Here is a 17,480-nt window from a genome sequence, read left to right as displayed (position 1 = left end):
AAAGGATTTGGAGGAAGTCTTTAAATGTGGTTGCTGATATATTGCAAGAACAGTAACTCCATGTTCTATTTCTTAAAAGCTTCATTTGCTTTGATGATGCTATCATAGACGGTCAGAACTGCACAGAACAGTTAAGAAATAAAGAAAAAAGTTAGATACCTCTTCTGTATTAATAACAAGCTTGGCTAAGAAGAGACGGATATTTAAAGATACTGATGCATTTCCTAGTTTGTCATGAAGAAATTTCATCCAAGGTGGAAGATCTTTTGGTATTGAACCCTGAAATAAAACACAAACTTACTCTGAAAAAGGAACAAAAGGATGTTATATTTTGCTATTATAAGAACATGAGGGAGCAAGATGTCGAGCACGTGGAACGAAAATCTGTGTGCCTAGCGACAGCTTTCACTTTACAAAATCATTTTTCAAATCACTTGCTAAGGATCATGGCAGTGGCAGTAAAATGGGTGATATCAAACAGAACTATCTGGAAGCATTTACTTCCAATTCAAAATAGTGCTTATCACAAATCTACATACTCTTCTCTTCCAGATGACTGCAATTGCAGGGTGGACCTTGCCTTGACAGTCGACAGCAGGACAAAGTGTGCTACCACCTTTCTGTGGACATCCCCTACGAACACACCAAACCCATCCCTCAACCAGATCTTCTGAATAATAATGAGGAAACCCATGAGCGGATCCTGAAAGCCAAGTTAGAAGTTAGAAAGCGAAAGCAGCTGGAGCAAGGGCCCATGATAGAACAACTGAGCAATGTGTTCTACACCACGAAGCATCGCTGGTACCCGCACGGACAGTATCACAATCATCGTAAGGAACTGAATCCCTTACACAATGGAGTACTACTCAGCTATTAAAAAGAATGAATTTATGAAATTCCTAGCCAAATGGATGGACCTGGAGGGCATCATTCTGAGTGAGGGAACCCAATCACAAAAGAACTCACATGATATGTACTCACTGATAAGTGGATATTAGCCCAGAAACTTAGAATACCCAAGATATAAGATACAATTTGCGAAACACATGAAACTCAAGAAGAACGAAAACCAAAGGTGGACACTTTGCCCCTTCTTAGAACTGGGAACAAAACACCCATGGAAGGAGTTACAGAGACAAAATTTGGAGCTGAGACGAAAGGATGGACCATCTAGAGACTGCCATATCCAGGGATCCATCCCATAATCAGCCTCCAAACGCTGACACCATTGCATACACTAGCAAGATTTTGCTGAAAGGACCCTGATATAGCTGTCTCTTGTCGGGGCCTAGCAAACACAGAAGTGGATGCTCACAATCATCTATTGGATGGATCATAGGGTCCCCCCCAATGGAGGAGCTAGAGAAAGTATCCAAGGAGCTAAAGGGATCTGCAACCCTATAGGTGGAACAACAATATGAACTACTCAGTACCCCCCGGAGCTCGTGTCTCTAGCTGCATATGTATCAGAAGATGGCCCAGTCAGCCATCAGTGGAAAGAGAGGCCCATTGGTTGTGCAAACTTTATATGCCCTAGTACAGGGGAACGCCAGGGCCAAAAAGTGGGAGTGGGTGGGTAGGGGAATGGTGGGGGGTATGGGGACTTTTGGGATAGCACTGGAAATGTAAATGAAGAAAATACCTAATTAAAAAAATTTTTAAAAAATTAAAAAAAAAAGAAACTGAATCCTCCCAAAGACAGATGACTACTCGTGATTCTCTGAACATCGGGAAAGTTTGCTTTGTGTCTTATTTGCCAGCTGAGAAAATGTACATGGTATCATCATTAAGGTGGTATATAGGAAAAAATAAAAATACTCTTTCATGTAAAAAAAAAAAAAAAAAGAACAGGAGAAAGATGTGAAGAAGAAAGAATCCAGCTCTTTAATGTGCAGCATAGCTTAACCAGTATGAGAAATTAGTCCTACAGTGACATCAGTGACGATACTGAAAGAAAGCATACTATCAGAGAAAATACCTCTTCTCCCTTAGGTGCAATCACATTTCTCTGCATGTGCTTAATCAGGGATATCATGGGAGCCATACATTCATGTTGATTGAGCTCATCCATCTCTAACTCCATGATGTCATCCTGGGTCATGGAATCTTGGTGCTCCTATGAAAAAGAACCCAAGCAATACCACTGTTAAATGTCAATGGATTTAAGAAGCTCATTTAAGGGGCAATAGCATAAAATAACACAATTTAACTGAAACTAATGATTTGGTAATATAAAAATATATTTGATATGTTTTAATATAGAACTAAAAAAGTAAACAGAGCTTCAAGTTTTCCTTGCATTCTAAGCATATATACCCCTACTTCCTGTGGTGGTTTGAAAGAAAATGGTCCCCATAGGCTCAAAGGAAGTAGCACTATTAGGAAGTGTGGCCTTGTTGGAGGAAATATGACAGTCTCCTGCTGCATGCAGATCAAGATGCAGAAGTCTCTGCTCCTTCTCTAGCAGCATGCCTACCTGATTCCTGCCATGATGATAATGAATTAAACATCTTAATATGTAAGCCATCCCCAATTAGATGTTTGTCTTCATGGTTTCTCTCCTCAGCAATAAAACCTTAACTAAGACAGCTCCCATCTGTCAAGGACCTTCCCTGAGGACACCCAGATTTTCCATGTCTGCTGTCTTACCTCTGCTGTCTGTATGGTGACTCTGTTGAGGTCCTGACCTCTAACTGATAAAATCTGATAAAATCTGAGTTAACAGCGAGAGACCTGCTTAGAACTTAGAAAGTCTCCAAATCAACATTAGTATTACAGGGCTACTGAGACCAACAGAAAATCCTAGTGATTACAAGGTACAACAGTAACTTTCTTTACAGATGTTAACAATACTCTGAATGTGTGAAATGTGATCACCCGTCTCTGAAAATGGCCAGCAGTGGGTTTACGATCTTGAGAACTGTATGAATAGCTCTGAACTCCAGTTGAGAAATCAAATTGACTCATTTCTTCACTTAGGCTACTGTCTGTCAAATATGACAACGAAGACATATAATGAGGACTGCCTGAAAAATAAGCAGAAGGAAATATATTTGTACTCAAATATAGCTAATAAGAAATGTTTCTCAGACCTCAAATAACGAAATTAAAAGAAACTTCAGCTAAAGCTTTCACCAATCCTGTGGCTTTCAGTCTACTGTCCAGATTAACAAAAGGAACACAGAAAAGAGTTTCCTTTGCTCTTGTCACTATTGACTAGTTACTCTGTATCACATAAAACTAGTTAACTGGATGCAATTTTCAATAATGATCATGTTATATGTTTTCCCCATCAAATATAACACAGCTATAGGAAGAAATAATCCTAAAAATAACTAATCTAAATTATGTCAGGGATTTAGAATAGAGGTCCAAATATTATCTTTAAATAAAAAAAAAGTTATAAAAATAAAGTAAGCATACAAATACATATCAAAGCAAGGAGCACATGAAAGGACAAAGATCAAGTTTAATTAGGGAGGCTAAGCATAGGCTTTTTGCCAAGTGTATATCAAGTATAATGTCCTGAGGCACATTATTACCCACAACTGAACTTATTAGAGGAACAAAGAAAGTCTAAGACCCACAGGGACAGATGGGACTGCTGTGGTACTTGAGTGGAAAGGGGAGCTAAGAGAGCAGCAGGTATAGCAGGCAGCAGGTCAGAGGCCTCTGAGGGAGGTGCAAGATGCTGGGAAGTTTAGAAGAGAATGAAAAAGGACAAAGCCAACTGTTTTTGTTTGTTTTGTTTTTAGAGACAAGGTTTCTCTGTGTAGCCCTGGCTGTCCTGAAACTTGATTTGTAGACCAAGCTGGCCTCGAACTCAAAGATCCATCTGCCTTTCCCTCCTGAGTGCTAGGATTAAAGGCATGTGCTACCATGCCAGGCCCAGGCCTTACATTTTAACACAAACCTCTGAATAATTACGTATATGTGAATGAATGCTGGGCCCCAAAGGGGATAGGAACTCCACAGGAAGACCAATAGAGTCAACTAACCTGGACCTTTGGGGCTCTCAGAGTCTGATCAAACAAAGAACATACATGGGCTGGACCTAGGCCTCCCTACTCATGTGTAGCAGATGTGCAGCTTGGCTTTCATGAGGGTCCCAAACAACTGGAGCGGGGGCTATCCCAAAAACTGTTGCCTGTATGTGGAATATGTTCTATTAGCTGGGCTGCCTTGTCTGGCCTCAGTGGGAGGGGAAGCGCCTAGCCTCCCAGAGACTTGAAGTGCCAGGGTTTAGAAGGTACCCAGGGGAACTCCATCCACTGAGAGGACAAAGGGATGGGGGATGGGGAAGGATTGTGTCTGGGCTGATCAGGAGATGGGCAGTGAGGAGTAGGTAAAGTTAATAAGTAAAAAAGTAAAATTAAAAAAAAAAAAAAAAAGAATGCAATTCATGTTCAAACAAAGATACCAAACTAAATTTCAGTGTTTTAAAGTATTTATTTATTTATTTATTTGGTCTCTCTATGTAGCCCTGGCTGTAGACCAGGCTGGCCTCAAACTCATGGAGTTCTATCTGCCTCTGTCTCCTGAGTGCAGGGATTAAAGGTATGAGCTACCACCATCCAGCTAAAATATCTTTTATTAAAAAAAATTATTGGGAATGGGTGGGTAGGGAAGTGGGGGGAGGGTATGGGGGACTTTTGGGATAGCATTGGAAATGTAATTGAGGAAAATACGTAATAAAAAAAAATATTGCTGGACATGGTGGTATACACCTTTAATCACAACACTATGGAGGCAGAGGCAGGTGGATCTGTGAGTCTACAGAATGAATTGCAGGGTGACCTGAAACCTGAACTATATACTGAGACCATGTCAGAAAAGAAAAGAAAAGAAAAGAAAAGAAAAGAAAAGAGAAGAGAAGAGAAGAAAAGAAAAGAAAAGAAAAGAAAAGAAAAGAAAAGAAAAGAAAAGAAAAGAGCAAAGGAAGGAAAGGAGGAAGGAAGGAAGAAAGGAAGGAAGGAAGGAAGGGAGGGAGGGAGGGAGGGAGGGAGGGAGGAAGGAAGGAAGGAAGGGAGGGAGGGAGGGAAAGGAAGGGAGGGAGGAAGGAAGGAAGGAAGGAAGGAAGGAAGGAAGGAAGGAAGGAAGGAAGGAAGGAAGGGAGGGAGGGAGGGAGGGAGGGAAAATAAGGAAGGAAGGAAGGGAGGGAGGGAGGGAGGGAGGGAGGGAGGGAGGGAGGGAGGGAGGGAGGGAGGGAAAATAAGGAAGGGAAAGGAAGGGAGGGAGGGAGGGAGGGAAGAAGGCAGGAAGGAAGGAAGGAAGGAAGGAAGGAAGGAAGGAAGGAAGGAAGGAAGGAAGGAAGGGAGGAAGGGAGGAAGGGAGGAAGGGAAAATAAGGAAGGGAAAGGAAGGGAGGAAGGAAGGAAAAAAACCCTCTAAATCATAATTATTATGTGTTTTCATGAGGTGTTTATGTGGAGCATGTGTGTGCCATAGTGTGTGAGTGAGGTCAGAGATATCTTTTTGGAGGTTCTCGCCTTCCACCTTAGAGAGACAGGCCTCTTGTTTCTGCTGCTGCACTGCATACTGCATGCTAGCCTGCCTGTGAGCACCTGCCTGATTACCTCATCTTTCTGTATGAGTGCTGGGATTGCAGATGTGCACCAATGCATCCAGCTTTTTCACATAGGTTCCAGGGTCTAAACTCAAGTCATGAGGTTTATGAAGCTTGAACTATTTATCTACTGAGCCCATCTTGCTGGGTACTATTTTTTCATTTTCATAAACAAGTATCAACTACTGGAAGTACTCTAAATCAATCTGAAAGCGTCCTACCTGAAGCCCCATTTGCTGCATCCCTGGCCTCTTTCCTAATTTCAATGTACTTTTTTTTTCTTTCCATAGGAACCTATTAGAAAAAAAACAAAAAACAAAAAACAAAAAAACCATATCATTTACAATGTTTTAGAGTCACGGTCACATCTTTTTTGTTTTAGTAATAATCTAGATTCCCCTTGCCCCATTACAAACTAAAAAAGACATTTTTGTGAATTTAAAAGTATTCAAAGCCATACTTAAAAAGGAATGTGTATGTATTTGCAGGTACACCCTTTCCCAAAGACTTCCTGAACCTGACCAAAACCAAACATTTAGCTCGAGCATCATTTTCTGCTACTGGGTCTTCACTTGACCTTGGAGCCTGCTTGTCAACTATCCAGCTATGGACAGTTGTATGTATAGGCACAACTATACAGCTATGATGTACTATAGCACCTTACAGTGCTTCTCGAGGTAGCACAGCAAGAGTCCATGGGTAGATATGGACAGCTGTTGTTTTCATTTTCATTTTTCAACATATGTTTAGGAAAACACACTCCATTCTTATCCCCAAAGAACACAGTCAAGGGCATGGGTGAGACACCATCTCATGGTCATGTTGACAACTGTGTGGGGACTGGACAGCCATGGGATGCAGGTTTAGTGCTCGTCCACCTTCCCATTTCCAGGGGGATGGGAAGTGAAAGCAGCAGCTATTGTCTCGCCTATGGCTGAGGCTCCAAGCAGTCTGGATAAGAACAACTGTGTCCCACCTGCTGGAGCCAATCTTCCAGCTACTCCTGACTTCCCATTGTCCATATTACCTAACCATGGCCAGATTCGTCAGTATAAATCTAAATTTTTTGATTGGAGAAAGTCACTCAGAAATCAAGTTCCTTCAATTGTCACTGTCTTTCTTTCACAACCAAGAGAAGGACCGGCCAAATGCTGTTAAAGCGTATGAGGGCACATTTCAAACTTCCTCCTGCTATACTTTATAGCTGCAAGTTTTAACATAAAACTGTCTGTTTTTGGAGTTGAGAGCAAATTAATACTTAAACATGTTCAAAATAATACCTGCTTTTCTCTATCAACATTTGCTAATATTTTTAACTTAGAAACAATATTGAAATTTTTACTTACCTCAACTTCTATAGGAAATGTATAGCAACGTTTCAGGTCTATCAAATTTTCAAAAATAAACAAGTTCTATAAAAAGAAAAACCTATATGAAAATATCTGACTTCATAACTAATTACCCAAGAATAATTCTACTTGATAAGTCACAGAAGACTAGGGGTATGAGTCAATCGGTAGCATCTGCCTAGCATTTTCAAGACTCCAGACTCTATCCTCAGCATCACAAAAACAGGGCATAGTGACAGATACCCGTAATCTCATGGGAGGTACAGTCAGAAAGATCAGAAAGCTACACAGTGAATTTGAGGCAAGGCTGGGACACATGAGAATCTGCCTCAAAGATGCTCATTTCTACCCCCCAAATCACAAAGAAGCACTTTAGAGCCAATACCCCTATATTTACCATTATAGGAAGTGGAAAATATGGTATAAATGTAATTGGTAAGTTTTGAACTGTTGAAATCCTACAAGTCAGTCAGCCACAGGGAAAGTCCCTGGGAACACTCACCTTTTCTGGTTTTTCATTAAATAAAAAACCTTGGTAAAATTTCAACTCATTGAAGACACAGCTTATCAGAGAAATGGCACAGTTGTATGCAGCACAATGATAAAGTCTTCTCTTCTCCAGCAACTGGCTCTCCCCCACCATGTTCTCTGTAAATGCATCATGGCACAACCTGCAGGGGAGATTCAGGCTGTACTTCAACTTATTTAATGTGGACATTGAGGCTTGAATCAATAGTTGTCAGACAACTGGATCTAATTATTCAGTTCAGCGAATCTCAAGTGTCATGCTTCTACTAGTAGTAGGAACATATAAACAAGCACGTTAACACCTCCTAGCATATACCTGATACAGTGTTAAGTGCAACAACAAGCACACTCAAGATAGGGATAAACAGCCAGGATATGGACAAACAGCCCAATCTAAGGTGCTAACAAAAGATTTATGGGGGAAAAAAATCCTGAGCTAAAGTTTATTTGTTGTTGCTTTGTTTTGTTTGTTTGTTTGTGGAGAAGGTAAGGAGGTTTTGAACAGAAAGAGTCTCACAGTGTTGCTTGGGTCAGGGTGGCAGGAGGAATTGTTCATTTCTGTGATCAAGAGCTCCCTTATCTATGTAAGAGTCCCAAGAAAAACTGGGACCCCAGATGCATGCCCTGCAACTTAAGCTGAAGTTTGAAATGTCATGTTAGCTGCAGAAGACATGCAGACATTATGAGCAGAGACGGTGGCACTTAAAACACTGGGCATTGTATCAGGAGGGTATAAATGCAATAAACATCTATAAAGTGAAGGAAAGAAGGCGTTCTCAACAGAATTTGCCTAACATAGTAGGAGATACATATTTTGTCCTGCATGATAGGTTCAAAGGTTTTCTTGAAACAACCATGCACATGTATGTAGATATAATTTATGGCTTGTTCCCAGTATAGTATGAGACCTGCTACAGACTAATTGGCCCTCAGACTCAGCAACATTTATACTCTGAGCCAGCCCTGCCGGTGAAGACAACAGACTAGACTTGCATTCCAGTTGATTATGACTCTGTAGTGGTGGTGGGGAAAGCAAAGGAAGACAAGCCTAGTACAGAAGTAATTCAAAATGAGATCACTGCAATAGCTTTAAAAGCAGTTAGAACAAGGTCATACAAAAGGGGAAAAAGACTGTAAGGAAAACTAATAGGGTCAAACTGACTAGATTTGGTTACCAACTGGGTATTAATGGAGGTTAGGGACAGTCAAATGGAGAATGAATGCAACTCCTAGGTCTCATGGTAATACAAATAGAAAGATGGTCACATCGTCCTCTGAGAAGAAAAGGTATGGACTAGAGTAAGGAGGAAGAATGCAAGTCTGGAGATGAGAATGAAATGAGATAGTCGGTCCAGTCTGGGAAGATTTCAGTAGAACCTCCTTTTAGAGACAGTATATCTTATTAGTATATGCTTTATAGAAAGCTTTTCAATTTCAATTACAGATGATAAAAAATCATTTCTTACTGCAATTCATGCTATTAAAGTATATTAATATACTAATCCATTCAGAGTGTAAATGATAAGAAGACGAAAGACACTCAGGGGTCTACATTTGAGCCCTTGCACTTGTGAGGCCAGCACTATAACTGAACTCCAGCGGAGTTTTATTCTTTATGAAGCGTAAGGATGTAACTGAGGAAAGTATTTCTAGATTACCTACGCTCAGCTCCCAGGACAGGTCAGGATGCTCACTTCTAAGGAATCTAACACCTTCTGGCCTCTGAAGGTGCCCATACACACGTGGCAGATAGTCTCAGACATACACACACATTTAATAAAAGATAAGCACCTGTTTCCCAACAACACATAAAGGCCATATAAGTACTCTATATATAAAGGAATAAAAATACTTTACTTATCTAAGACAATTACTTTGCATGATATAGACACATTTAAAAATATGCGTATTCCCAAGGGATGGAGAGAAGCCTCAGCAGTTAACACTTTTTGCTATTGCAGAGGTTAGAAATTCAGTTTCCATCACCCACACGGTGGCAGCTCACAACCATTTATAACTACACTTATAGGGAATCTGATGCCTTCTCTTGACCTCCAGTTATCAGGCACACATGTGGAACACATGTCGTACATAGGCAAAACATTCATATATGTATGTATGAATGTATGTACGTATGTATCAACAAGAAAAAAATCTAAAAAACTAAAAACTGTTAATACTCCAAATATTAACAAATCAAACATAACCACAAATGAAGTAAGCTCTTACTTAAGAAGTGTCTTTGTAAGTTCATTTCCTTCTGCAACACAGGAGCCATGAAAAGCTTGATTAATTTTAGCTTCTTTAGAGTGAACATCATCTTTTAAAAGACGAGAATACATCACAGCTAGCATCTTGTAATAGCACATCTTCTTGGTGATTTGAGTGTCAAAAGTAAATTCATTTAGCTGAAAAGATATAGCATATGTGGTCTTATCAAACATAAAAAATCATCTTCTAAACATCAAATTTAATTCTTAGTGCTATTAAGATAATAATAACATTATTGAAAATAATGTTAACAAGGACACAAATCACTTCCTGTTTTTCCCAGGTTTTCCCATGTGGAAATAGCATTGATATGTCATACTGGGTAAAACGCAGAAGTAACACATAGTAAGCTCAGAATACATGGGTTTGTCAAGTCTTATTGAAGGCAGAGGTAAAAACACAGATGAAATCACAAAACATAAGCTACAATTTTCACCTATTTTGATGGTTTTAATTATAATGAACCATTTGCTTATTTGCATCTACCAACAGGATTTTCAGAAAGGCTGAATGGTACTCCACCATTACTGTATTAAAATTGTCCAGATGAGGCCCAATCCCTGGAACCTAACTTTTCATATAACCAAAGGGGGCTCCAGAGTAATTATTAAGTTGAATAAATTGAGAAGGGGTGGTTAGATTGGGTTTACTAGGTGAACCCTAAATCAAGTCATATGCGAGTGACAGTCAAGAGGAGGCAACATGACCAGGGAGGTGGAAATAGAAACAATATCAGCACAGACCCAGGGATGCCACAAACACAGGAGACATGAAAAGACAAGGAGAGCCTTTTCTATGAAAGCCACATGCAGAGTGTGGCTAGCAAACACAATTTAGGCCTGGTGTAACTGAACACAGCCTTTTGCATCCAGACAGTACACCTTGGTTATTCTAAGCCATTGTGTTGCCAGTCAGTTGCTTTAGGAAAGTAGTGTGGCTCCTGGTGGCCACTATCAGACTGAGCACACAGTGTCCCCAGTCTCTTTACTACTGTATATGACATACCTTTGTAAATCTGGACTTCAACACATCAATGGCATCCACCACAATTCTGCTAAAGAAGTCTTTCAGTGTGTCCAAGTCACAGTGCCACAACAAGGTGAGGAGAGAGCGATCTACAAATGCCTGGCGAGTGACATTTGAAGGGAGGTCAGGCTTCCGGAACATTGTGTACACACTTTCCAGAAGATTTAACTGTGTGACACGTGGACTCCTAAGAAAAGAGATAAAGTAACACGCTTTGAACACGTATTTTTAATGCTTCAGTGATTATTAATTACAAAGTAACAAAGAGCCCCCATAGTCCATGGGGGACGGAAGTTAACAGACTCAAAATATTGTCTCTTGACCTCCATACATGCACTGTGACACAAGTATATGATGCCCACACATAAACAACAATAATAAAATTAAATTGAAAAAAGAAAACTGGGTATAATTTTTTTTTTAAAATCAGATTCTAGTGTTTTAAAAGAAGCATACCTAATTGATATTAATTACCACACATATAAAAATAATTACTAAGTAATTGGGGAAACACAATTGGCTGTACCTTCTCAGAGGGTATACTCTAAGTCACTTATGACTAAAATCAAACTCTTAATTTCATCCAGATGTAATACTGGTGTCCTAGTTAGAATTGTCAACTCGCACAACCTGGAGTCAACTAAGAGGAAAGCCTGCATTGAGACACTGCCGTGATCAAACTGTGGGTATGGCTATGAGGATTTATCTTGATTGCTGGTTGATGTAGAAGGGCTCCATTTACACTCCATAATTTACACAGTGGATGACCCCATCCCCACAAATAAATAAGGCACAATAAATCTGAATAGATGGCTTAATAAAAAACCTGAGTTTGCCCCCCAGGGCCCAAGTGATGGAAGGGAAGGGTTGACTGAGTTGTTGTGTGAGCTCCGCAAGTACATGGGTAAAAGATACATGCTTTCAAACTACATATAACTTTTAAAAGTAACAGCAATGAGAAAGTAGACACTGTGGGGGAAGACAACTGAGAAAAGGACATTTCTTCTACCAGGAGCCTAATTCTCTCTTTATTATTCAATAGGTTTCAAATTTTCCCATAAGAAAAGTCTGTTATGGAGAAAGAATTTTAAAATGTAGCACTGAGCTGTAAGAACCACTATCCCTCCTCTATTTTTTGTTTGTTTGTTTGTTTTAAACAAAGAAGGTAACACGTCCACTCAAGAAACAGCATGCATATGACTCCGGGGAAGTCCAGATTATAACTTACTGCCTAGCAATCCTTTTGAAAGTGGCTTGAAACAATTCTTCCATAATATGTTGCTGTTCCCGACAAAGTATATCTGTCATCAACTGAAACAACATAGGACTCTGAGACAACTCCAGTGCATCTAGAAACTAAAAATAGAACAACAAAAGAAGTCCATATCAGCATCATGAAAACTTTTCTAGCTCTGACTTTAGAAAGTTGCACACCATGTATATGCCTGGTGCTCACTGTCAGAAGAGGGCGCTGGATCCCCTGGGACTGGAGAAATGGACAGCTGTGGGGGCTGGGAACTGAAACCAGACCTTCTCCAAGAGCAACAAAGGTTCTTATTTGCAAAACCATCTTCCTAGTCTTTTACTTTACTTTTTTGAAATTTTGAGACAAAGTCTAATGTAGCCGAGCTGGCCTCCACCTTAACTATGTAGCTGAGAACACTTGCTATTCATGCAGGCGCCTCTCAAGCTCTAAAATGGCAGGCATGCACCACATGTGCAGGCTAGTAACTTGATGGTTCAGCAGGTAAAACTGTCTCTCGAGGTATTCTTCGTTCAATCTCTAGGACTTCCATGCTGGAAAAGAGAGAACTAACTACCTCTGGAAAGTTGTCCTCTGAGTTTCCACGTTTGAAATGGCATGCACTTACACACACACATATGCACTTATAAACACACACTCACACACATACACACACACACGGAGACACATACCAATAAATATATGAAAAAAGTTTTAGTTGGAAAAATGCAATAATTTCACATAACCTTTCAAATATTACTATTTTCTTTTTACTCTCCCACACTCTATATTGCAAAGTCTGTATGTTCTGCCTTTAGATTCTATGAGCTATCTTTAATATTATCTTCAGAAACAAGTTATCATTTAAACTTTTTCTTTACATATATAATTTCCAACCTCCTACTAGTCCTATTTCATAGACAGAACATTTCTTTACCTCTAAACCTATTTTTGTAGTGTCTTTGTTACTAGTCATCCCTTTAGTGACTCTGTTCTCTTTAAGCTCCTTTTATTGTCTTTTTTCCTGTTGGTGGTCTGCATCTCTGAAGGAGGGAGAGTAGCCCTGGTTATGGTGCTCAGAGCTTTGCCGAGTTAGGCAAACATCCAGCCGCTGAGCTAACATATCCCTTGTAGCAGTGGGGATCATTTAAGGCGAATAATTTTCTGTTCTGCTGCCTGCCTTTAATTCCTAGGCCCTGAATTCAATGGAAAAATCTCCCTGCCTGTCCTGCCTTGGAGCTCTGTGATTTGGAAATGCCTACATCTATGACACAACACTAATGGCCAAACAATGTTTCAAAGTTGGCGGCCACGCAAAACTTATCGCCAAGCTGTGCTTTTCCACTAGCTCACTGAGCATGCTCCAAACCCCCAGGAAAGCCCTCCCCGCCACCCAGTACACTGGTACTGCCTCGGTTCCGGTCAGAGGCAGCCACCATTCTGTGTTTTGTTGCTGTGTTACTGCTCTGAAGAGAAAGGATTCCCCAACAGAAATGTTACAGCCCTACTCCGACTGGAAAGGCTTCCCAAATGCAAGTGTAATAGCTCTGTTTCAGTAAGCGAAAGCTTCCCCAAGGAAGTGATACAGCTTTGCTGGGAAAAGTATCCTAGCACCTGGACCAAAGGAGTATCAAAAACCACACCACTCGACAAACCTCACACAAGAGATTTACTGGGAAGGGAAAACCCGTGGCTGCCTCTGCTCAGATGAGAAATACGACGGAACTGAGCAGAAGCCAGGGTGTGTGTGTAGTGGGGCGCTGTTCAGACTCTGGGCAAGTTCAGGAACTGGTAGAATTCTGTGGCCTGAACTTGGAGTCAGGTAAGGGGCCAGGTTCTGGTCTTGGGGTCAAGTCAGGGGCAGAGTGGTCTTTTTTGGCCCTGCACCCTAAACTTGCACAGTGTGACTTTGTGATATTCCTGGGCTCCCAACTGCCAAGATGTCCTTATGCCAGAAAAAAACCCTTTCACTATGTAGCATACCTGGTTCATGGCAGCCAGCTCTTAACTTATACTTTTCTTGGGTTACAGTTTTTCTTGAAATGCTTTAGTATTTTATTTGCATTTATATTTAACTATTTAAATCAAAAGAAAGTACTAAAGATCTAATAGACATCATTGTAGATGCTTAAACCATTAGCACTCAATACCAGGGCTGATGATGTATAGGATGATGATGTACGTTTTAGTGGCCTAAGACGTTTGAGGTTCCAAGTTCAATTTTCAACAATACAAAACAAAGCAAAATAAAAACAAAGAAACAAAAAAAGATACCAAAAAAAAAAAATTGGACTGTTAGAAACAGCTAACAACATAATCAACTCTACATAACTACAACTCTAACATAGTCAGACTTGCAGTCATTATAATGAAATAACCAAAAAAGATCTCCTTCTTGCTGTATTTGTTGCCAAGGCTAACCTGGCTGCCCTCTGAAAGATTCAATAAGCAGCTGAAAGAGTCAGGTGCAGATATTTGCATTCAACCAATGGACAGAAGCAGCTGACCCCTGATGTTGAATTAGGGAAGGCTGAAAGAAGATGAGGAGAAGTAATATCCTATAGGAGGAGCAGCAGTCTCAATTAATATGGACCCCAGAGATCTCTAACACGGGAACTGCCAAACAGGCAGCATACACCACCTGATATGAGGTCCCCAACATATACAGTAGAGGACATACCCCCTCCAATATAACAGAAAGAAAAAAAAAAATCAACCAAAGTTTTACCAATGACACTAAAACTAACCTTTTTCATGCAGTCCACATAATTATTGTACTTTAGGGAATCAGGAGGAAATTCATCAGACTTCATGGGAAAATTGCAAACAATGAGTTTTTCCAGAATATGCTTTAGGTTTTCTAGACTGCCTTCTGTAAGACTGGTGAAGAATGGAAGAAGAATGATAGCTTGGCCCTGTGAAGCAATACAGAAAATGTAAATCACACTAATTGTGCCACATAGGTCCTGTAGGATAAATAAAATCACTACTTTCTAAAGCCTGTAATAATGAGCTGCAAAGACTCAAGAAATGACTTCTGGGTGACACCAAAGCCAACTTGAACGCAGCCATATATGTTAGCTTCAATTCGGAAGCCAGCAGGCTGTCATGGAGGACATGGAGCTGGGAGAGGAGAACCTGCACTAAGAGGAGTTGCCAGGAGGCAGTGAGGAGTGGATACCATCAAAATATACTGTATAAATGGGTGCCAGTTTTAAAGACTACGCTGTAAAAATAATTTTAAAAACACAGATTGTATTTAAATCTATATAGAAAGAATGGTTTCTACAGGACGGTTTATAAGTGTTTGTTTACAGAACCCCTCCATAGCCTCATATCGAGTGTAAGAGGAGCTGGGTATTAGTCCCTACCCCCTTTGAATAACAGGCAAAGTTCAAACACTTCACATTTGAAGGAGAAAAACTTCAGAAGTCATACAGAACACACCAAAGAATTTTCCAACTTAAAAAAAAAGCATTCTTTTATGAAGACCACATTACAGAACCTTAAAATTAGTAACAATAAAATTATTTTCTTGCCCCCCCATTACTAAAAGATTTTGATAGGAAAATAGTCTGAAGTAGTTTGAAATTACTACAGTACATGCACAATGCCAATTTAAATCTGATGTATATAAACACAAATGTGAAAGATCATATGGTTACACTTACAGAAATGTTTTCTGGGCTAGGGAAGTAGCTCACTGAATAAAGTGCTTATACAAATGTGTGAGAGCCTAAATTCTGATCCCCAAAACTTGGGCAATGCAGATATAGTAGTGCACGGCTGCAATCCCTACTCCTACAGTACTGAGATAGATGGTGGAAAATGGAAAAATCCCTGGAAACTCTTGGGCCTGCTGTTTGGCACATATAAGAGGTAAACAATAGACCTTGGTAGAATCTGAAGATGTACAACAGCACGTGCTATAGCTCACATATGCTCACCTGCCCTCACACACTGCATGCACATCTCTTGAGAAGACATACTGAAGCACAGGCAGGTCAGCTAGCCCAAGTCTCAGAAGGAAGAACCTTCCATGTTCAAACAGATCTGACCACAGTTAGATGATAGGTACATGGGGGGTTATTATGCTAATCTCTTTACTATTACAAGTTTCACGTTTTCCACACTCCTCCCTGCAAAAAGCCCAACATGACAAATGCACAAAAATGCAAAGATGTGAAAATAAAAAGAACATAATCTCAAAAGACCAATGTGTTAAATTCATCTACCTTTAAGTGTAGACCCAACTTTGTATCAGCAAGTAGACTAGCGTATGTTGTAAAGATTTCAGAAAATGAGCCGTGATTTGTATCAAAAGATATAGCTGAATCAATCTAAAGGGAAATAAAAAACATGATAAATTTCTGTATTATGCCTCAAAAATTTTCAAAATATTTTTAAATGTTTAAATTTCAGAACTCATATTATTTGTTCTTGAACCTCAAACAACATTTCAATAATGTTACTTTAAAATATTTTATTATTTTCTGCTAAGACAAAGCCTGAAAAGAAACGATAACAAGAAAAATTATAAAATGGTAAGCAAAATAAACAGAGGTATAAAGAAGAAAAAAAATTAAAGGTAATTGGCAGATATCTCACCAAAACATATTTACTTTATCAAAAAAAAAAAAAAAAAGAGTGTTGAATGAACTTTCACCATAGTGTTTAAACATAAGTGAAGACTTCACAATAATGAACATGGCATCCTTGGTGGTCACGATCAGTAATCTCAGTCCTCGGGAGGCAAAGGTAGAAAAATGGAAAGGCTCAAGGCAGGTTAGGGCTACACAGGTAAGACTGTGTTTCAAAAAGAACAACCAATCAACCAACCAACCAACCAAACCAAACAACTAAATAGGAATGTGCTTTAAATTAATTCAGAATACCTGCAACATTTTTGCCAGCAAAGACAGCACAGTTGTTTTGCTCTCTGGAGCAGAATCTGGGGCCCACCATGAATCACACTTCCTCCAGTTTTGCAGAATTGCAGTTGCAAGCTTTAGTCCTTGGTGTTTCTGAACAGCTCGATCCCTGAAGCTTGTGTCTAGCATACCATTTAAAACAGTGCTCACCTGAAAAGATTTCGTAGATTGAAGAAAAATTCGTAATATTGATAGGAATAAAGAAAAATACACTTTCAGCGGGGCGTGGTGGCATGTCTTTAATCCCAGCACTTGGGAGGCAGAGGCAGGCGGATTTCTCAGTTTCAAGACCAGCCTGATTTACAGAGTGAGTCCCAGGACAGCCAAGGCTACACAGAGAAACCCTGTCTTAAAAAAAACAAAACAAAAACAAACAAACAAACAAAAAATCCCATAAGATAGGCCAAGTTTGGTAACATATTTCCAGCACTTAGGAGGCAAAGGCAAAGAAAGAGGCAGGACAACCTCTGTTAAGTTTGAAGCCAATTTGGTCTACAATCTGAGCTCTATGGCAGTTAGGACTACATAGTAATATGTAAAATTAAAATAAAATAAAAATGAAAAATC

The 17,480-nt window shown here is 39.8% G+C and overlaps 1 protein-coding gene and 1 pseudogene across 1 annotated transcript in view; one reads left to right on the top strand and one right to left on the bottom strand.

Moving 5' to 3' along the window:
- Positions 1 to 17,480, bottom strand: part of Prkdc (protein kinase, DNA-activated, catalytic subunit) — a 196,754-nt gene that overhangs the window by 98,784 nt on the left and 80,490 nt on the right. The window contains exons 37-48 of the mRNA XM_029470470.2: positions 16,878 to 17,063; positions 16,218 to 16,322; positions 14,730 to 14,897; positions 11,968 to 12,095; positions 10,719 to 10,926; positions 9,672 to 9,850; positions 7,417 to 7,585; positions 6,912 to 6,977; positions 5,787 to 5,859; positions 2,878 to 3,026; positions 1,979 to 2,116; positions 160 to 279 (exon numbers count right to left, since the gene is read on the bottom strand). Coding sequence (XP_029326330.1) covers positions 160 to 279; positions 1,979 to 2,116; positions 2,878 to 3,026; positions 5,787 to 5,859; positions 6,912 to 6,977; positions 7,417 to 7,585; positions 9,672 to 9,850; positions 10,719 to 10,926; positions 11,968 to 12,095; positions 14,730 to 14,897; positions 16,218 to 16,322; positions 16,878 to 17,063 — 1,689 coding nt within the window. The remainder of the gene's footprint in view (positions 1 to 159; positions 280 to 1,978; positions 2,117 to 2,877; positions 3,027 to 5,786; positions 5,860 to 6,911; positions 6,978 to 7,416; positions 7,586 to 9,671; positions 9,851 to 10,718; positions 10,927 to 11,967; positions 12,096 to 14,729; positions 14,898 to 16,217; positions 16,323 to 16,877; positions 17,064 to 17,480) is intronic.
- Positions 447 to 877, top strand: LOC110311970 (large ribosomal subunit protein mL42 pseudogene; annotated as a pseudogene).

This window comes from Mus caroli, unplaced genomic scaffold (genome assembly GCF_978045245.1).
Source record: "Mus caroli unplaced genomic scaffold, Mus_caroli_1 scaffold_17, whole genome shotgun sequence".
NCBI classification, from domain to species: domain Eukaryota; kingdom Metazoa; phylum Chordata; class Mammalia; order Rodentia; family Muridae; genus Mus; species Mus caroli.
The sequence above is the reverse complement of the archived record's forward strand: the minus strand, read 5'-3'. Positions and strand labels throughout refer to the sequence as shown.